General features: G+C 41.9%; 2 protein-coding genes across 6 annotated transcripts in view; both read right to left on the bottom strand.

Annotated features, from left to right (window-relative positions):
• LOC143525127 (urokinase plasminogen activator surface receptor-like) overlaps positions 1 to 22,204 on the bottom strand; it is a 74,845-nt gene that overhangs the window by 45,562 nt on the left and 7,079 nt on the right. The window lies entirely within an intron of this gene.
• Positions 1,175 to 9,239, bottom strand: LOC143525119 (urokinase plasminogen activator surface receptor-like). 5 transcript variants are annotated; one of them, XM_077018692.1, is made up of 7 exons: positions 9,172 to 9,239; positions 8,856 to 8,963; positions 7,318 to 7,458; positions 6,462 to 6,572; positions 5,145 to 5,333; positions 5,091 to 5,114; positions 2,857 to 4,820 (listed from the first exon to the last, which is right to left on the bottom strand). In XM_077018692.1, exons 1-7 carry the CDS (start codon positions 9,218 to 9,220, stop codon positions 4,366 to 4,368), a joined length of 1,077 nt encoding a protein of 358 aa, XP_076874807.1. In that variant the 5' UTR covers positions 9,221 to 9,239; the 3' UTR covers positions 2,857 to 4,365. The 5 variants fall into 5 exon arrangements, with proteins under 5 accessions (XP_076874808.1, XP_076874807.1, XP_076874805.1 ...); XM_077018690.1 differs by having other exon boundaries at positions 2,857 to 5,114; XM_077018691.1 differs by having other exon boundaries at positions 2,858 to 4,820; positions 5,091 to 5,333.

Raw genomic sequence — 22,204 nt, 5'->3', positions numbered from 1 at the left:
ATTTGACATCAGTTTCATTCTAATCTAGACGTTTTTTTTTGTCTTACAATACTTGTTTATTGCAATGTATTATTGCAGACATTGTAATGATCATTTATAAGATGTTTTTGTTCAAACAGAAATACAGTTTTCTGTCAGAATAATTTTACTTTTAATACTAATGCAATATAACTCTAAAAACTGAATCAGGTGTAATGGACCAGTTGGGCCAATTAAAAATGGTTAACTGGTAGTAGAGTGAGTACTAATAAGTGACAGTTGTTTGGTGCCCCTATGTCAGAAACATGAACTTTTAGGCTATTTCCACTTAAGGGTTGTTTTATAATATAATAATAATTGATTATTAAGTATGACTAATGCCCACATACTGGCTACAAATCAGAGTAATGCTGCCCACACACTGGTTACAAATCAGACTAATGCTGCCCACACACTGGTTACAGATCAGACTAATGCTGCCCACACACTGGTTACAGATCAGTGTCAGTACAGTGAAACAAAAACAATGTATGTGGAAATATTTTGTGAGATAGAGAGTGCAGAACGAATGTCTCCTTTTTGCAATAAATATGAATATGCAATTGAATATGAATGTCAGAGAAAACATCAGAACATTTTTATTTCAGCATTTTGGGTTTATTAGTAGAAAAAACCATAAACTTTGTGTGTAATGTTCAACACAGAAAATCACACAGTGTTGTGAAATTTGGTCAGAAATTTGCACCAACAGAATCATACACAATTTGAAATACACGAAGTCTGTTGGAATCACTGTAGAGCCACCTTTAGTTTGCAAGAGTGTGAAGCAAAGCCCATGACCTTTCCATGTGAAAGTGCTTTTCAGAGATGCATTTGAAGACATTTTTACGTGTATCTCAATAACGCATGCTTACTTGTGCCCAACATTCCCCTTGTGATCATCTCAGTAACTCCCTTTGCAAACTACAGTGTTTGTTCTTATGTGAGTACAAAATACTTTTTTTCCTTTATTTACACAGACAAGATATAATTAAAAGGGACTTCTCTTCTGCTCCTCATCGCCTATTTTTCTGTTATTCTCAATAACTTCCTCACACATTCATCCATCCATCCTTCCATCTTTTTGTACTTCCTGCACTCATCGTGCTCCTCCCCTTCCCTCCATTTACCAGGTACCTTTTCCCCCCTGCAGCTCCTGATTGGCCACTTATGGACACCACAGCAGATGGTGGAGTATTGGAAGGTGGACCATGAGCAGAAGTGATGCATCAGTGATGCTCAGTGGCCTGCAGAGGGCAGCAGAGGACATCAAATATGGCAGAATGAAGAGCCGCCTTCTGGAGCTGTGCAGCAAGGTGAGCTGCTCTACTCCGCCATCAATTGAGTGAAATGGAGTTCGGAAAGTTTTAGGACACTAAACGTTTGAGCTGAATGAACTGTGCTTAATTAGCCAATTTTGGTTGTCGTTAGTCAAGTCAAAATTTTGGTTCATCTTTCAAGTTCAGTTCTTTTTTCCTTCAGTGTCTTGTGGTGTTACCGCACGGATGTTCATGCAGATGAGAAGAACGATGTTCCTCAATGGATGTTCAGGGCTGCTCTGGGTATTGGCTCGCCATCTCCGTCCGGAGAGAATCCAAGGATGCAATCCAGCAATCCTGTTCCAGCTTTTAAATCAGCAAACAAACCTAGCCTATGCACAATAAATATATTATTGCATACAGCCAAGACAACCCAAATTCCTATCTATTCCTACAGCTATAGCTTAGTTTTAATCTTCATTTCTCTTATTACTATAATAACATTTGACATGCATGTTTTTTTCCCTCAAAATATCCTTTGTAGTTACACAGTTATTTTCCAACCACATAAAACAAATGAAATTCTTTTTAACTGATTAAATAACTGATTAATTATTTTTAAGCCTTGCAAATCAGGACATGAAATACAAATGATCACAATTATCATGTAATCTCCCTAGCTCCAATATTCACCACCAGTACACCACGAAGATAGCTCTGTTCGCGTACTGGAATATTTTGCGGAAGTAGTAGGTCATCCGGGTATGTTTCGCGTACTGGAAATTTTCATTTTGGTCACATACTGCATACGACATACTGATTTGGGGCTCGATCAGTAAGCCAGTAGTATGTAGTAGACTATTTCGAACACAGCCACTGTCCTGCCTACCGGTTCTAATGCGCATGCTCCAATTTCCATCTACTGCGCAAGCGCATCCAAGATAGCAGCGTCCATGAAGGCCATATTGGTAGCTTCAAAAATTCACAATGGGAGTCAACGGTGACGTACCGTTCATTATATATACAGTCTCTGGTCTATATATGTCTTGTCTTTGTACCAGTTGACTGCTGGTCATTGTATCCTTAATTTGGATTGTGTCACGGGTTTTTGGTTGGCGCACTTTATTCATTAAAACCTCCCTTTTCCCTGAGACTTGGCATGATCGCTTCCATTTTATTTTGCACTCCCTGCCTGTCACAGAATGACCAGCCACCCTTCAGAAGCTGCCAGTCTCCTTTACTTTCTCCTTCATATATATATATATATATATATATATATATATATATATATATATATATATATATATATATATATATATATATATATATATATATATATATATATGTATGTATGTATGTATGTGTGTGTGTGTGTGTGTGTGTGTGTGTGTGTGTGTGTGTGTGTGTGTGTGTGTGTGTGTGTGTTAGTTTGGATGAATGTATGTCTTTGTCCTTGTCTCTTTTTGTATAGGTGGATGAATGTGTACGGGGGGGGGGGGGGGGGGGGGGGGGTTACTTATGGGTGCAGGATAGCCGAGTGGCGATTGAAAAAAACAAAAACAGAACTGGAAGTTCCAATGCACCGGTTTATTAAGTTCACAGTGACGAGTGCCTTCAAAACCCAAAAGTCATTAACAAATAAATGGGAAAAAAACCAAAAGAAAGAGGGAAAAAAAAGTCAAAATAAAGTAATCAACTCAATACACACGTATCAACCAGGCCCTAACCCATCTGCACCCCAAGCCAGCTCTCTCTCTGCTCACCTGCCTTTTACAAACCCATTAGCCTATTGGATTCACCCATCCACTGGTACGTTTGCAGGTAAGTTTTAAAATATACAAGTTCTAATTACATTTATCTATTTAAACTTAACTCAAACATTTTATTATTTAGTCAATATTTTAGTATGAGTATAAAACATTTAATATTAAAACATTCATGCTGGAACCTTAACCCCTTTTGAGAACCATAAAAGCAGGTCCTTCCCCCCGGCTCAAACATGAGAAATGGAGCAATCCACTTGTAGCACAACCTCAAGACCAGTGATGTCAACGCGTTTAACGCGGTACTTAGTAACGCGTTACTCTAATCTTACCACTTTTTTCGGTAACGAGTAATATAACGCATTACTATTTCCAGTCCAGTAATCAGATTAAAGTTACTTATCCAAGTAACTGTGCGTTACTATTTTTATTTTCCCTAGTAAAAATATATATTTTTGTTTTTTTTTGGCTCAGTTCTACTTTTGCGTCTGACCGTTGCGCTCGACTCCACACGCTGCGCGTGAACCTATGAGAGCAGCAGTTTCTGCATCGGTTACCGAACCTGCTTTAATATATTGTTACTGTTAAAAATGTTCTTCCAATAAAGTGAGTATTGGATACATTTATTTTGCTGCTGAATGTAACTACTAAAGTAACTTGTAATCTAACGTAGTTACTTTTAAAATCAAGTAATCAATAACGTAACTAAGTTACTTTTAACTTACATTACATTACATTTTCAAGGTAACTAAGCTATCACTGCTCAAGACTACATAACCCATCAACCACCTGGGCTCAGGTCCTTTGACCTATAAGAGTTTGCCAGCATACTGAAACAAACATGTAGGTAGAACTAATTTCAAAGCCCACAATAAACAGTTAAATATGCATGGAATATAGTAATCCTCTACACTATCAGTTGGCCACCCTGAATAGTGCAAGATAATCACAGTTGTTTATTTGTTTTTCAGAGTCCTGACAAGGTCCAACTAGTGTTTGCCACTGCAACCCTGTGGGTACCAATAAAAGAGTCTTTAAAACTTTGAGATTGTCTTGTGTTTCTGTCCATTACAATATCTCACAGCATGGAACGGACGAGAGCTCTGTTACAATGAGAAAACCCTGTTTATTCAGTGGATGCCAATTATTGATGTATTCCTTACAATTTAACAAAATGCAACACATTAACATGAAATTAAAGAAATGTGTTCAAATGGAGAGATTATACCATATTGTACGATTATACCATTGTATGCCTTTTCAATATTTAATCTTTTGTGGATTAAACACCAGTTTCTGTAGAACAACCATTTATCAAAATGAGCTCAGTGGAAGAAGAAGGAGGGCAGTAGAGGTCCCAGCATGAGGAATAAGCTCAGATTAACCATGTTTCCATTGTTAGGGCTGGGGCTAGTCCTAGGGTTAGGCTTAGGACTAGTGCTAGGGCTAGGCTTAGGGCTAGTGCTAGGGCTAGGGTTAGGCTTAAGGCTAGAGTTAGGCTTAGAGCTAGGGCTAGGCTTAAGGCTAGAGTTAGGCTTAGGACTAGTGCTAGGGTTAGGCTTAAGGCTAGAGTTAGTCTTAGGGCTAGTGCTAGGCTTAAGGCTAGAGTTAGTCTTAGGGCTAGTGCTAGGCTTAAGGCTAGAGTTAGGCTTAGGACTAGTGCTAGGCTTAAGACTAGAGTTAGGCTTAGGGCTAGGGTTAGGCTTAAGGCTAGAGTTAGGCTTAGGGCTAGTGCTAGGCTTAAGGCTAGAGTTAGGCTTAGGACTAGTGTTAGGGCTAGGCTTAGGGCTAGGGTTAGGCTTAAGGCTAGAGTTAGGGCTAGGGCTTGGGCTAGAGTTAGTCTTAGGGCTAGTGCTAGGCTTAAGGCTAGAGTTAGGCTTAGGACTAGTGCTAGGGCTAGGGTTAGGCTTAAGGCTAGTGCTAGGCTTAAGACTAGAGTTAGGCTTAGGGCTAGGGTTAGGCTTAAGGCTAGAGTTAGGCTTAGGGCTAGTGCTAGGCTTAAGGCTAGAGTTAGGCTTAGGACTAGTGTTAGGGCTAGGCTTAGGGCTAGGGTTAGGCTTAAGGCTAGAGTTAGGCTTAGGGCTAGGGCTTGGGCTAGAGTTAGGCTTAGGGCTAGGGCTTGGGCTAGGGCTAGGGTTAGGCTTAGGGCTTGGGCTAGGGTCAGGGTTACACAGGTTCCCCACACAGCAGCTCATTATCATTATGCCAAATTTCTGTTGGAGAGATGCAATCCCATCACACATGCTTTTGGTTGCACATCCCTTCATTGGCATGTTATTACCTCCTGCAGGAACTGGGGGTGGAGGGGGTGTGGGGGGGGGGGGGGTAAAGGGTGAAATATGAGTGTGAGATTTTTTTGTCACACGTATATTAATGTTTTAAAATAATCAGCAGACATCTGAGGGGAAGGCCTAGAAGTATCATCACCCACTTACTGACTCCTCAGTGCACATATACAAGCTGAACTGTTAATCGATGCATTAACAAACAGAACAACATAAGCTTGTGCATGATGGATTTCCCATCCCACAATAAATTGGATGAAATTGCAATTCAGATTTTTCTATACTTGTACAAGCCTGAGTAATTCTCAAACTGCTTATGGGATAGATTATCATCTTTATGTTGAATGGATTTCTACTCAGAATTGTCCACATACCTTAATTTCTAAGGTTTTTTAAGGGGGGGGGGGTAATCTATGTACAGTATTGTAATTTGCCCACATAGGTTCTGCTGAAAATAATATTGGTCTACAGTTGACCCCTAATTTATAGGATCGTTACATGATTTTCTAGATATTCTGTTCTTTTGAAAAATATTTATGAATTTAACAAATGGGACTTCCATGGCCATCTTTAAAGAAATTCTTGAAGACAGTTACAAAAGTTGGTGTATTTCATTTAGACTAAAGGCTGACAAATGTGATTAGTGAATCAACACAGATTAATGACTAAAGACCAGAAAAGACCATTAATAGGAGCACAAGAGTACTTCAATATATGGTTTACTGTTCATTCATGAATTAATTGTCATGTGACTTGAATGTTTTCTGATGTTTCAGAGTCATTAACTGTGTCTAACTTGTCTACCCTGTTTCAAAGTCAAATACTATGCTGTGTTTAATCTACTCTGTGTTTCATGGTGATTTCAGAGAGAAATAAATATTTGCACAGGGCTTTCAACAGCAATTCATCACAGGCAAAACTGTGTTCCCCGAATGCCCTTTGAACAAGAAATGTAATAGCAGTAATCTTTGGTCTACGTTAACGTTCTCACTTTACAGACCTGATCATACACAAATTTGATTAAAGAAGCTTTCTATGTGTGTTAGAATGTTATATGCTGCAACATATGGTCTTCATCTAAAGTTTTTAACAGGTCATTAGACATTTGGAGATTAAGAACATAAAGACATTTTCACCTGATGCGCTGATACATTGATTTTCATCTCCCTGACATGTGATATTTCCTGAACAGGTGTGACCATCACAGGTGTAGCAGCGTTTCCCATTGGGAGGTTGTTCTGGTTGACCTTAACACAAGTTCAACATTTGGGTCAACACATTTTTTGACAAGTTATAATTTACAAAATCTAAACCTAACTACGTTACTCAGGGTTACCCATCTGTGCCGTGATAACACACACACACACACACACACACACTAATGATCTGTGGTGCACACATGCCCAGAGTGGTGGGCACCCAGGGTGCAGTTGGGGTTAGGTGCCTTGCTCCAGGGCACCTCAGTCATGGTCTCAGGTCTGGGAATCGAACCCACGGTAAATACAGTAAATATAAACACTTTTTCAAAATTACAAGAATATGGTGTGAATTTTACAGAATTTTTAAAGTTTTAAAAACTTTTCAAAGTAAAAGTGTTAGAACCAAAGACGGTCACTGGTTAGAACACGTAAGCAAATTAACAATTTACTGCACCATGACTGCACCAAACCTACCCGTGACTGCATCAAACACTTTTGCAAAATTACAAGAATAAGGTGTGAATTTTACTGAATTTTGAAACTTTATAAAACTTTTCAAATTAAAAGTGTTAGAACATGTAAGCAAATAAACAATTTACTACTGACTTTTAAATATCTATTTTGTATACAGTGGATATCCATCATCCAGTCCGCAAATCAAACTGCAGCTTTCAAAGACAATTTAAAACAGTCATATTTTTACTATATGCTCTATTCAATCTTCTTTGACCTCTTTGAAAGGTTTTACCTGGTACTGTTTGGTTAAAACTTTTAATAATGTTCTTGGTTTTACCTGCCACTGTTTGGTTGTTGCAAAGATCAGTGTTGCAGCAATTAGTAACTATTTTCACCAGTCCCAGGTTTAAACTCCCATTGACGCACTCAGCAGGGGCAACACAAGACTTCAGCTCCAAATCCATCGGTGGTGCACCAGCTGGAGAAAATCAAAATTCTGATGTGTATTGTGAATATTTTGGACACTTTATGGAAATACAGTGCTGTGATAAAGTCTTTCTGAATTTGTACATTTAAAACACTAAATGACATTACATCTTAAACCAAGACCTGAAATGGATCAAATGGGCTCTGTGTTAAACATTTATATGTACTAAGAAACATTATTGAACATCCAGTGACCTGTGAAAAAGCATTGCCATCCTTCTTTGAAAAGTTGGTCAACGCAGGTTTAACACTGTTTTGGAAGTATCTTTGTTTTGTTTCATCTGTGATGTTGTTCACACCCTCCCTGATGTGTTATCTTGCTTAAACAGCACAGATGTAATTTACATGGCAACCCTCGGACAACATGGTAGCTTGGTGGTTAGCACGTTTGCCTCTCAGCGCTGGGTGGATTATCCATGTGTCTGTGTTTCCTTCCACAGTCCAAAGACATGGAGGTTGGGTAAATCATGGACGTTGGGTAATAAGGCTGTCCCTACAAATGTCTATAGTCTATCAATAAAAGTGTGTGTCTACCTGTCTAATAAACATGTGTCTTAGTTTATATGAATGCGTATTTGCATTCCCAGTGGTGAATGGTGTTCTGCCCTGGGTGTGTCTGTATGCCCAGTGGTGGATGGTGTTCTGTCCGGGGTGTGTCTGTATGCCCAGTGGTGGATGGTGCTCTGCCCTGGGTGTGTCTGTATGCCCAGTGGTGGATGGTGCTCTGTCCTGGGTGTGTCTATATGCCCAGTGGTGGATGGTGCTCTGTCCTGGGTGTGTCTGTATGCCCAGTGGTGGATGGTGCTCTGCCCTGGGTGTGTCTATATGCCCAGTGGTGGATGGTGCTCTGTCCTGAGTGTGTCTATATGCCCAGTGGTGGATGGTGCTCTGTTCTGGGTGTTGTCCTCTCTCCCCTTCCTGCACTTCATTCAGTTCCAAGGGGCTGAGGCTTCTGATTGAGAATATACTGTGTGCAGTGGACTGGATGTAAAAGTTTATGACTATGTTAATTGTAAAGGTATCTTGGTTATAGTGAAAAGTGCTATATAAATGTGATCATTCATTCTTTGTTAATGTAGGTTCTTTGGTTGGTTGTTTCCAAAAGTACACTGACTTAAATATTTTTTTTGTTTGTTTGTGTATTTGTTTACCCATTTATTTTTCTTCAAGTTCTCTCTGGGGCTCAGTGGAAAGCAAAGTGTTCCTTATGTCACAGTTTAATATCTGCTCAAGCTTGTCCAACATGATCTGAAGTCAGAAGTCAGTCCAATTGGTGTAGCCACACACAGTTCTTCCTTAGCCAACTTGGTCATACACACTTAGTGCTATAATTAACATTATTTTTATGGTGCCTTAGACAATAGTCTAGTCTTGATATATATTACTTACCTCCTTCTGTAGTTAAAGTCACACGGATACCGGCACACCCACCAACTGTTTGCGTGCATATTCCTGGAGATTGCTCTAGTGTATGCTGACTACATGTCAGTGCGAAAGCTTGATGAAAAGAATGTACTGTCAAAAGTTCTGTAACTTTTTTGTATTTATTACAGAAGCATGCATAATTATAAGAAATCCTATTAGTGATAAATTGTGCAGTAGCAGTTCTTTAAATTGCAAATTCAGAAAAAGAAAGATGTTCATTTAAATGCTAAAAGCATTGCAACTACAGTTAAGTCCATATTTAAAAACATTTGCATTATACCTTTGTAGCAAAACAAGCAGGTGAGTATCAGTGTGAGCTGCAGACCCATCGTTGGTCATCTGGTTACTGGTCTTAAGATAGAGGGAGTAGACTGGTTTGATATAAACAAGATCAGTGTGGGCGTGGCCTCCAGTGGGCTGAGACTGGTACAGTTTCATTTTGACAGAAATTCACCTTCACTCCCATCCTTTTTTTAAAGGATCAAAGTTGTATCATTTGACATCAGTTTCATTCTAATCTAGATGTTTTTTTTTTGTCTTACAATACTTGTTTATTGCAATGTATTATTGCAGACATTGTAATGATCATTTATAAGATGTTTTTGTTCAAACAGAAATACAGTTTTCTGTCAGAATAATTTTACTTTTAATACTAATGCAATATAACTCTAAAAACTGAATCAGGTGTAATGGACCAGTTGGGCCAATTAAAAATGGTTAACTGGTAGTAGAGTGAGTACTAATAAGTGACAGTTGTTTGGTGCCCCTATGTCAGAAACATGAACTTTTAGGCTATTTCCACTTAAGGGTTGTTTTATAGTATAATAATAATTGACTATTAAGTATGACTAATGCCCACACACTGGTTACAAATCAGACTAATGCTGCCCACACACTGGTTACAGATCAGACTAATGCTGCCCACACACTGGTTACAGATCAGTGTCAGTACAGTGAAACAAAAACAATGTATGTGGAAATATTTTGTGAGATAGAGAGTGCAGAACGAATGTCTCCTTTTTGCAATAAATATGAATATGCAATTGAATATGAATGTCAGAGAAAACATCAGAACATTTTTATTTCAGCATTTTGGGTTTATTAGTAGAAAAAAACCATAAACCTTGTGTGTAATGTCCAACACAGAAAATCACACAGTGTTGTGAAATTTGGTCAGAAATTTGCACCAACAGAATCTTACACAATTTGAAATGCACGAAAGACAGAAGTCTGCTGGAATCACTGTAGAGCCACCTTTAGTTTGCAAGAGTGTGAAGCAAAGCCCATGACCTTTCCATGTGAACACAGTGCTTTTCAGAGATGCATTTGAAGACATTTTTACGTGTATCTCAATAACGCATGCTTACTTGTGCCTAACATTCCTCTTGTGATCATCTCAGTACCTCCCTTTGCAAACTACATAGTGTTTGTTCTTATGTGAGTACTGAATACTTTTTTCCTTTATTTACACAGACAAGATACAATTAAAGGGGACTTCTCTTCTGGTCCTCATCGCCTATTTTTCTGTTATTCTCAATAACTTCCTCACACATTCATCCATCCATCCTTCCATCTTTTTGTACTTCCTGCACTCATTGTGCTCCTCCCCTTCCCTCCATTTACCAGGTACCTTTTCCCCCCTGCAGCTCCTGATTGGCCACTTATGGACACCACAGCAGATGGTGGAGTATTGGAAGGTGGACCATGAGCAGAAATGATGCATCAGTGATGCTCAGTGGCCTGCAGAGGACATCAAATATGGCAGAATGAAGAGCCGCCTTCTGGAGATGTGCAGCAAGGTGAGCTGCTCTACTCCGCCATCAACTGAGTGAAATGGAGCTCGGAAGGTTTTAGGACACTAAACGTTTGAGCTGAATGACCTGTGCTTAATTAGCGAATTTTGGCTGTCGTTAGTCAAGTCAAAATTTTGGTTCATCTTTCAAGTTCAGTTCTTTTTTCCTTCAGTGTCTTGTGTTGTTACCGGACGGATGTTCATGCAGATGAGAAGAACGATGCTCCTCAATGGATGTTCAGGGCTGCTCTGGGTATTGGCTCGCCATCTCCGTCCGGAGAGAATCCAAGGATGCAATCCAGCAATCCTGTTCCAGGTTTTAAATCAGCAAACAAACCTAGCCTATGCACAATAAATATATTATTGCATACAGCCAAGACAACCCAAATTCCTATCTATTCCTACAGCTATAGCTTAGTTTTAATCTTCATTTCTCTTATTACTATAATAACATTTGACATGCATGTTTTTTTCCCTCAAAATATCCTTTGTAGTTACACAGTTATTTTCCAACCACATAAAACAAATGAAATTCTTTTTAACCAATTAAATAACTGATTAATTATTTTTAAGCCTTGCAAATCAGGACATGAAATACAAATGATCACAATTATCATGTAATCTCCCTAGCTCCAATATTCTCCTGTAGTCATCCACTAAGGAGACTAGAGCAATAAAATAAAGGAACCTTAGTGCTTTCTTGTAGTATTATAAACTTAAACCACCAGAGCATGGTGGGATGGGACCAATGCTGCAGAGTGTTTCTTTCCAATTTTGCAATTGTTTTTCTAAATTATAATAACTATTTACATACTATTCTTAACTTTTTGCCTTCCTAGACCATTTTCACAGGTAGTTCTTCCACTGTAAAGACATGCAGCTGACTGGGCCAGCCACCTCCTGCCCTGACTAACCAGTGTGGAGGAAGGATAAACCCACTGCCCTGAGCCCTCTAACCGCCCTGAATTTTCCTCTGCTATGATTAACATTACCAACCAACAAGATGTTTAGGACTGAACAGGAATGACATAGAGAACTCATGCATAACATTACCAACCATCAAGACGTTTGGGACTGAACAGGAATTACATAAAGCACTCATGTATATAAATACATACCAAGATGGGATTTATTTATCCCTCACATCTTTTCTTTGTTTTTCTCTCTTTAAATTGTTGTCATGGTGACCGGCGTAGGCCAGAGGAGGATGGGTTCCCCCCCTGAGTCTTGGTTCCTCTCAAGGTTTCTTCCTCATGCTCTTAGGGAGTTTTTCCTTGGCACTGTCGCCCTTGTCTTTCTCACTGGGGTCTTGGAATTGGACACTTGTAAAGCTGCTTTGTGACAACAACTGTTGTAAAAAGCACTATATAAATAAAATTCGATTGAGATTGACAGGTGGATCTGTGCTGCGGCTGCAGTATTGTAGATAAGGTATGGAGCACAACCATCTGGGAGAAGCTCTGAGTAGAGTCGCTGCTCCTCCACGTAGAGAGGAGCCATTTGAGGTGGTTCGGGCATCTGGTCCGAATGCCACCTAGGCGCCTCCCTAGGGAGGTGCTCCAGGGATGTCCAACTGGGAGGAGACCCCAGAGAAGACCCGCCTCCGTATCCTCCCAGAGGAGATAGAAGAGGTGGCTGGTGAGAGGGAAACATGGGCATCTTTGCTTATGCTATTGCCCCTGTGACCTGAACCCGGATAAAGTGGATGACAATGGATGGATGGATCAATATGTGTTAGTGAACACCCCCTTTGTCAGAAGGGGTGAAATGATCTTCATAATTCAGCACTTTTAGTGCTACAGTGGATGTTGACTTTAGGTTTCTAGTCTGTGTAGACTGAGTTTGATCACATGGTCTCTGTTCCTAGGTGTGTCACTTGAGAGACCTATTTGTGCAGTATGTTAGTCTTGCTCAGTGCCACCATTGGCTCTCCCAGTGGCTGCAGTTAACTTTAACACACTTTAAAGGTGACAGAAAAGGGGATTTAGGAGACTAAATCCCCCATGGATTTTTTTACGGTAGCGGACCCAAACGCCTTGTCCGTGCACCAAGCAATATTACAAGCGCAAAAAAACAAAACTAAGTCGCGCTGAATATTCAGTGCCGATGACAAGGGAGAACTGAAAGTAATCGCGGGAGTAATCAACACGTATAACAGGGGAGAACAGAAATATTTGCGGAATGAAATCAACACGAAAAACAAACAAAAACCAAAGAGAAACAAAGGACGCCAGGGGAAGTAACTGGCTGGCTGGCAAACGCTGCGAAGAACAAAAAACCCTTCCCAAAAACCAAAACCAAATGGAGAGGGAAACTTGAGAGGCCAGGGGGTGGCGCAGGAGGTAAGTACTCGAACAGACAGGATAACAAAAACAAAAGATCTTCAAACCAAGATGAGGCAGGGTGGCGAAACACCTTGAAGTGACAAACGAGAGAGCAGGCTGGAGGTTGGCAACAAAGAAGGCAGACAACTCAGCGGTGAGACACTGCATCTGTCTTCCCAATAAACCCAGGACGACAGGTGCAGGCCATCACCGCTGATTAGCCTGAGGTCTGGCTCGTGGGCTCTTCCTGGTGGCGACTAAAGGACCCACCCTGGGGCCCATCCCTGACCAAACGTCAGCCAGGCAGGACATCGGCCAGTGTTCAAACACCAGTCTGACTGCTTTTGGGCATTTTAAACATGTTGGTCTTTATTTTCAAGTTTTGTAATTTGTACAAATTCAGTGAATCTACTCTATTGCAATAAACCCACTGCAAGCATCACACACACTACCATCTTTGTTTTACAACAAGTATAGTTCTGTTCCATGTTTGCACTCACCATACTGTGTATGAGAGGTGGGTTGTTAACCATAATCATACTTCCTTACACTGGTCTCACTAATTTACCCCACCTAGAATCAGACACTTCTTTGACGGTGAACTACCCAAAGCCCCCACATAGCTGACCAAACCCTCCTCTCATCCTGCCACAATGAGAATCAGGATCAAGAGAAGCACTAAAAACAGTGACCGGATGGGTGACCACTGTCAGTATGACCCAGTGGTGGACGAAGTACACCAATTATGTACTTGAGTAAAAGTACAGTTACCTTGCATTGAATATTACTCAAGTAAAAGTAAAAGTATTCACCTCAATTTTTTACTTGAGTAGAAGTACAAAAGTATCTGCCTTCAAAAATACTTAAGTATTAAAAGTAAAAGTAAAAACCTTTTTTTTCTTAGCGTCACATCAAAACCCCTAGGCCTACTCGATCAAAAAGTGAACAGGAAACAGTGCCTTACATTTGCCTAGCAAACACAAAATACACAAAACTAGCCTATATTATCCTCACAACATTCATCTCCAAACTTTATCCATATTAATAATTCACACTAGAAAGGTAGACAAGTGGACAAACCGTTTAATATGAAAACATAATTCACCACCAAACAGTAATTTCGAACCGGCCACTTCAGTCCTAGCTTGGGGGACTTTTTCTGAGGTTCTATGTTGTCCACCACATGGCGGGACAGGGAAGCTAGAAGCTACTGAACTCATAATATTAAACTTGGCCAAATAATTAATATAATAATAATCAGAGTTGCCAACTCTCACGCAATGAGCGTGAGACACACGCATTGACTGTCTTTACCAGAGACCGTTTTCACTCGCACTACACTTCACATACATCCGATTTCTCACACTGAAAAAAAATCTAGTTTTTTTACCTCTGATCTAAAACTATGATTCAATGAGTTACTAGTTCGCTGTGGCGCCAACCACTGGCGATCGATCGTGACATAATACTTAATTTGTGTCCAACAATTTACACTCGCCGCCACCCCCACCCCCCGCCAACATTTTACACACATGCCGCCGCCCCGCCCCTCAACCCTGATAATAATTTTAATAATAATTTTAATAATTTTGCTTCGCTCATATTTACTTGCCTTCGCCTCCCTCATAGGAATAAATTGCGAAGTTCGCTTCGCTTGGCCAAATTGATGTGGGAGTCTCCTGTGTTAAACTGGCGCTTAGCATCTCCACAGATTGCAATTCGGGTACTAGCACACTGCTTTGGATAAAAGCATCTGTTAAATGTAGTGTACTTCAATGTGATATAATTAACCGGGGTATATAAACCTACTAATCTAATGGTGAACTTACTTCTGTGACGGGCAGGTGTGAGCAACAAAAAGGAAGCGATCACGCCAAGTCTCAGGGAAAAAGGGTGGTTTAATATAAAGTGTGCAAACCTAAAACCCGTGCAATAGATCCAAATCAAGGATATAATGACCAGCGGTCAACTGGTACAAAGACAAGGCATATATAGACAGACAAACGACCATCAGGTGGGAACGGATCACGGGCTCCGCCCACCTGAGGGGCGTACACGACGTCACAAAACAACAACACCACAGCCGCTGTGGACGGAGGCGGCCGGTAGGGGGCCGCCTCACCGTGACAGACCCCCCCACCAAGCCGCACTCCCCTCCACTGGGTGTGTGGCACACAGCGGCTGCACAACAACACGAAGGGGCAGGAAGGCAAGGACAGGCAGGGACACACCTCCTGCAGTCCACGAGCTGAAACACAAAACACATAAAACATTACTCAGCTCACCTCCCCGGGCGGGACCCTGGACCGACTGGGCCGTCAACAAGACAAAACCACGCCCCGGTCGGTCACAGGGCCCTCACGCCCTAACCGGCATTAAGCCGCATAGCCCCACAGGTGCGAGGACGACGGGCCACGGCTCCTTGTCCGTCCGGGGTGTATGTGTGTGCAGGTTACCTCCCTGGGGCGTGGCTACGTCACCTCCAGGACCCCGTGGAAGGGTCTCCGTCTTGTGCAGGAGCTCTTCAGACCGGAGCCCCATGGTCCCCAAACATCCGGGGGCCCCAACCCTCTAGGGAGGGGCTCTTTAAGACCGGGCTCCGGTCACCCCACAACATAAGGGGGCTCCTGCCAGGTGGAGACCCCCACAAGGCCCAGGAATGCCACGATCCACCACCAGGGAGAAGCACCTGCACATAAAACACAAAATGCACACACACACCCACACACACCAACACAAAACATAGACGCGCACTGCCCTGATCCCCCTTACAATGGGGGAGGGGTCTCCGTCTTAGCAGGGGACCTCCACCTGCTCAGGAGAACCCCCCACGTTCCTGGTCAGGGCCTCCCTCAGGAGCGACGCCCTCCGTGCCACTCCCCGTGGCACGGGACCATCACTGGTCCACCCCCACACACACACTCAAGGGGGAGGAGCATGTGTGGAATTACATTCAACATAATCACGGGCACGCAAGAACACACACGCAAAGACTAGACAAAAACGGTGTACAGACGAACGGACGAGACCCACACATGCGCGCTCGGTTTAAACACATAGCGACGCGCCGCTCGTGTTCGCAGTCACTCCCCACATGAAACACAAGACACAACGGGGAGCGAGGCGACAGTGAGGAGCGGCTTTCGCGCTTTACACAAAACATGGAACATTCAACACCACGAGCACGCACACTGATCCAGACGCCCGTTCACACGTACACACTTTACACTCACACAACATGAAGAGTTTCCCGGGGAAGACGCCCCGGTCCTCGCCGTGCCCCTCACAACACTAATGCACGGCGAAACTCTTCAGACAGACAAACAATGTACAGGAAGAGCTTTCCCAGGGCAGACTGCCCTGGTCCTCGCCGTGCTACACACATACACAAAACACATAAGCACGGCGAAGCTCTTCACACAAAACACCACGCAGACAAACACTTACCACGAGACATGACCACGAACGAAGGAGAAAGCAAAAGAGACTCGGCGGCTTCCGAAGGGTGGCTGGTCATTCTGTGACGGGCAGGTGTGAGCAACAAAAAGGAAGCGATCACGCCAAGTCTCAGGGAAAAAGGGTGGTTTAATATAAAGTGTGCAAACCTAAAACCCGTGCAATAGATCCAAATCAAGGATATAATGACCAGCGGTCAACTGGTACAAAGACAAGGCATATATAGACAGACAAACGACCATCAGGTGGGAACGGATCACGGGCTCCGCCCACCTGAGGGGCGTACACGACGTCACAAAACAACAACACCACAGCCGCTGTGGACGGAGGCGGCCGGTAGGGGGCCGCCTCACCGTGACAACTTCGATGTGTTTTTTCCAAGTTTGACAGCGAGTTTATAAATGATGACAGCGATGTGTTCTTCGGAATGCAGAGGAGGAATACGAATAATTCTTCTTTTCGAGGAATACAAACACTTCGGCTAAATAAGGCCAGGGGTGTTGGGGGAAAACATCTGTTGCAGCCATGTCAGATACTCAGCCATTTAGCGTACAAATCTTAATCTCTTACTGAGCGCTGATTGGTTATAGTCTGTGACATGGTACAGTTTTACCTTTCGGTATTTTATTAAACGTTTATTTAAAAATGAAAAAGGAACGAGATGTTTCTGTAAATGTAACGAAGTGAAAAGTACAAATTTTCACCTGTGTGAAGCTGGCCCCCCCTCATACCCAAAATGCTGAAATAACACTGCAGTTCGTTTGTGCTGGGTTTGTGCCCGTTTGTGCTGCAAATATTTTCGTTTGTGCTATTAAGGCTTTTGAGTAATTTAAAAATGCATTTTCTGACCGGTGACGTCACGCAGCCCCCCCTCCACGTCCAAATTTCTCCAAAGTAGTCTCATTCGTTTGTGCTACGTTTGTGCTCGTTTGTGCTGTTAAAATGAACGCTTCAATCACTTGCTTTGTAAAGTTACAGTCGTTTAAGTTTTCACACGCGTGACATCACCAGCCCCCCCTCCACGTCCAAATCACTCCAAACTGGTCTCGTTCGTTTGTGCTACGTTTGTGCTCGTTTGTGCTGTTGAAATTAATGTTTGTGCTTTTATGGTTTTTTAAATATAACCGATTCTTTTTCATACGCGTGACGTCACCAGCCCCCCCTCCATGTCTAAATCACTCCAAACTGGTCTCGTTCGTTTGTGCTACGTTTGTGCTCGTTTGTGCTGCGAAAATTAACGTTTGTGCTTTTATGGTTTTTAAATTAGGCTATAACTGGATCTTTTTCATACGCGTGACGTCACCAGCCCCCCCTCCACGTCCAAATCACTCCAAACTGGTCTCGTTCGTTTGTGCTACGTTTGTGCTCGTTTGTGCTGTTAAAATGAACGCTTCAATCACTTGCTTTGTAAAGTTACAGTCGTTTAAGTTTTCACACGCGTGACATCACCAGCCCCCCCTCCACGTCCAAATCACTCCAAACTGGTCTCGTTCGTTTGTGCTACGTTTGTGCTCGTTTGTGCTGTTGAAATTAATGTTTGTGCTTTTATGGTTTTTTAAATATAACCGATTCTTTTTCATACGCGTGACGTCACCAGCCCCCCCTCCATGTCTAAATCACTCCAAACTGGTCTCGTTCGTTTGTGCTACGTTTGTGCTCGTTTGTGCTGCGAAAATTAACGTTTGTGCTTTTATGGTTTTTAAATTAGGCTATAACTGGATCTTTTTCATACGCGTGACGTCACCAGCCCCCCCTCCACGTCCAAATCACTCCAAACTGGTCTCGTTCGTTTGTGCTACGTTTGTGCTCGTTTGTGCTGTTGAAATTAACGTTTGTGCTTTTATGGTTTTTTAAATATAACCGATTCTTTTTCATACGCGTGACGTCACCAGCCCCCCCTCCACGTCCAAATCACTCCAAACTGGTCTCGTTCGTTTGTGCTACGTTTGTGCTCGTTTGTGCTGTTGAAATTAACGTTTGTGCTTAATGACACGAGCGCACCTCTCACGTGTTTAACTATAGCTATACAACAGAATGGGCTGGATGATGTTGGACTACAGAACGGACAGGAGGTGAGGGGTAACAGAGAAGGCAGAATTTCTGGATGACATCAAAGCTTCTGTTGAGAGATGTATGAGGATCTTAATGTTCCCTTATGCAGATCAACCACATCTTTGTCTAGAAGGCCTCTGTCCAGAAATCTTCAGAGGTGTTGTGGGCAGTGGAGAAGATCAGGAACTGTCCTCTTGCTTCATTGCTGAATTGACAGAGCAGCTCCAATGACCATGCTTTAATTAGGTTTAATTAAATGTTTTATGTTGACCTCTTGAAAGTTTCTGCAACATGCGAAGCAGGGCATCCACATTCAGGTACCACTCCTTCTCCTGGCCATCTATCTGTTTAGCTCAGTGCATTCACATTTAAACATTTGCATTTAACCATTTTACTAGTACCTTTATTATATTGCTATAATGCTCATTTATTTTCTTTTGTCGCTTGGTTTTTTTTTGTCTGAACCACCAAGAAACACCATCTCATTCAATGTATGTGGTGTATTGTTGATTGACAAAAAGTCTAAAATGTTGATTTATATGTACAGTACATTCAATGCATGGATACACAATGCAAACCATTTAAGGATACTGCTCTTTACTCACATTCAATAAAGAACTATTCTTTTGCACATGCAAACACTCTTTGTATAATGTCTTGCTTGATAGCTGCCTTAAGACAAATACTGTATTACTGACACAAAAACATTGAACTGAATCTAAACGCCTTCATTATTTATTAACTTCACTAAAACAGTTGAGCAATGGCTAATCATTTCCTTGACGAATACATGAGTACATGAGTCAGAGGTAGGAAATAATGCATCTTATTTGACATGGACACTCAATATTGAAGTAATTCATACAATTTTGTATGTTGTAATGTGATTAAACCATACATATTGCAGTAAGTTGTACTGTATTGCCATTCCCTTAAATGCGGGCACAGCTAAATGCAGGCACAGCTATGATTTTATCAAATACACAGAGCATGAAATTATGGTTGTATTTAAATATCTACAGCTATGATTAAGTAATTGATCAGAAATAGCCTACAAATTTAGCATGTAATAAAACTAGCAAGCTATAAGTGAACTAGCCTTCCTAGCCAACTATTATGGAAAAACCTTTGAATGTATCAGTTTTGGAACTAACAGTGGGGCAACAATTTAGTTTGTCCAGTTGGTGGCAGTAGCGAACCAATACTCAGCCATATGTAAAGACTAAGTAGATAAGGCTGCACATGAGAAGATTGATCGTGTTAACATAGTAAAAAACAGACATCTGAGAGATGGACCACACACAAAAAATTCAGAACAATAAGGTTTAATTTCTAACAGGAAAGAGAACAATAGCAATTGAACTGAAATGAATTCTGGAATAAAAAATTAATGGAACTAAATTCTTAACTTCACTAGATGCCAAAGCCAGAAATGATCTGTGAACAAAGTTTAAGTCGTGCATCACATCATGGAGACCATGACAATATGACATACCACAACTTGTCAGAATTGGCTCCTACCTGCCTCTGTGGACCGGTGTATGTGGAGGCCGAATTCAAAAATGTAAAACGTGGCCTCTTCAGGAACGAAAACCTGCCTACACACGTTCATCGTTTTGTGGGCAGACACCTAAATTACATTGAAGGGGAGATGCGGCTTTCCTCAGCCAAACACAACAAGCCAGACAGGGATGATGTTGGTTGCGACAAAGGCCTGGCAGTGGACACACCCAATCAGCCAACACTGGAAAACTGGAGGGGCCTGGCAGTACCCCCAAAAAAGAGGCCAACCTCCTATCTTATTCCACAGCCAGAGTGGCTACACACAGCTCCAAAGCAAACCAAAATTCAAATGGGACTTATGGAAATATGTGCAAGTCCATTAAGATTGGAAAAGCAACAGTAAGCCTGGACAACACGTGCGCATTTGACTCTTTCTGCTAATGTTCATGCTGCACTTTCTGCGACAGTGAAAACTTCAACAAGCACCTAACCACCACTGACAAGAGAAACACCCAGATATTTCAGCTGGCTCAGTGTGGGAACCCAGAATGCTCAAGAGCAATGGCCAGCTTCAGAGCATGTCTCCTTGCACCCTTAAACATACGGCACATAGAAACAGAGGGCATCAAGGGTCTTCAAGCAGCTCTTGAGGATGGAGTGCAGTTGCAGTATTCAATTTGCCAGCGACCTGCAAAAGCAGCACAATCAATTACTGACGAGGCCTGCAATGGTGTGGTCACCCACCGCCACACTGCTGGGGCAGCACTGTCCATTGAAGTTGCTGCAGAGAAGGATTATGTGCTGCAAGACTTCCCCATCAACCTCACCTGCAATGAGCCCTTCATTCTAAGGGGTGTTGTAGCATTCCGTCTGGTGCCTTACTGGGCAGCCCTCGGGCATTACGTCGCCTACTGCCGGAGGCCGTTCTCAGGGTGGCAATGCTTTGACGACCTCTCCAAGGGGGTTTCCACTGTGCCTGACAAGCACACAATTACATCACGTGTTTTTTACACGAAAGAGTAGGTTGGGAAAACAAGCAGCAGATTTTAGTTAAATTACATTACACTACACTTAGCTGATGTTTTTTTTTTTATTCAAAGCCACTGAGTTATTTAGATACAATGTGGAATCCAAACTTGCAACCCTCTGACCTAAAGAAAAGTACATGTTCCATCAAATAACAAGACTTTCTACAGTAAAAATGGATTTAAGAAAAAAAATGTTGTATGACTTGTGTTTTCACTTATTAATGTTTTTGAGTGCCCATCAAATAAGATGCATTATTTCCTACCTCTGATTCATGTATTCAGAAAATGATTAGCACTTTGCAGAAGTGCAGATTCCTGCATGAGGGTTGTGTGTTTGTGTTTTTGCATCCCCACAGAAACAATGATTCACACAAAGATTCCTGTCATTCAATTTCATTATTGGAAGATCAATATTACTTATAAATGTCATAAATATTACCTCTTAAATCTCTCAACAGAAGCTTTGATGTCATCCAGAAACTCTGCCTTCTGTGTTACCCCTCACCTCCTGTCCCTTCTGTAGTCCAACATCATCCAGCCCATTCTGTTGTATAGCTATAGTTAAACATGTGAGAGGTGCGCTCGTGACGTTAAGCACAAACGTTAATTTCAACAGCACAAACGAGCACAAACGTAGCACAAACGAACGAGACCAGTTTGGAGTGATTTGGACGTGGAGGGGGGGCTGGTGACGTCACGCGTATGAAAAAGATCCAGTTATAGCCTAATTTAAAAACCATAAAAGCACAAACGTTAATTTTCGCAGCACAAACGAGCACAAACGTAGCACAAACGAACGAGACCAGTTTGGAGTGATTTAGACATGGAGGGGGGGCTGGTGACGTCACGCGTATGAAAAAGAATCGGTTATATTTAAAAAACCATAAAAGCACAAACATTAATTTCAACAGCACAAACGAGCACAAACGTAGCACAAACGAACGAGACCAGTTTGGAGTGATTTGGACGTGGAGGGGGGGCTGGTGATGTCACGCGTGTGAAAACTTAAACGACTGTAACTTTACAAAGCAAGTGATTGAAGCGTTCATTTTAACAGCACAAACGAGCACAAACGTAGCACAAACGAATGAGACTACTTTGGAGAAATTTGGACGTGGAGGGGGGGCTGCGTGACGTCACCGGTCAGAAAATGCATTT

The sequence above is a fragment of the Brachyhypopomus gauderio genome, chromosome 10 (genome assembly GCF_052324685.1).
Source record: "Brachyhypopomus gauderio isolate BG-103 chromosome 10, BGAUD_0.2, whole genome shotgun sequence".
Lineage (NCBI taxonomy): Eukaryota > Metazoa > Chordata > Actinopteri > Gymnotiformes > Hypopomidae > Brachyhypopomus > Brachyhypopomus gauderio.
Note: the sequence above shows the minus strand (reverse complement) of the source record. Positions and strands in the feature narration are given on the sequence as shown.

Bases quoted from the DNA above. Each gene is read 5' to 3' on its own strand.
- LOC143525119 (XM_077018688.1), bottom strand. From the start codon at position 9,220: ATGGGTCTGCAGCTCACACTGATACTCACCTGCTTGTTTTGCTACAAA. The intron at 8,964-9,171 runs GTATAATGCAAA...CTTTTCATCAAG, and splicing joins CTGCTTGTTTTGCTACAAAG to CTTTCGCACTGACATGTAGT. The intron at 7,459-8,855 runs GTAAGTAATATA...GATTTTCTCCAG, and splicing joins GACTTTAACTACAGAAGGAG to CTGGTGCACCACCGATGGAT.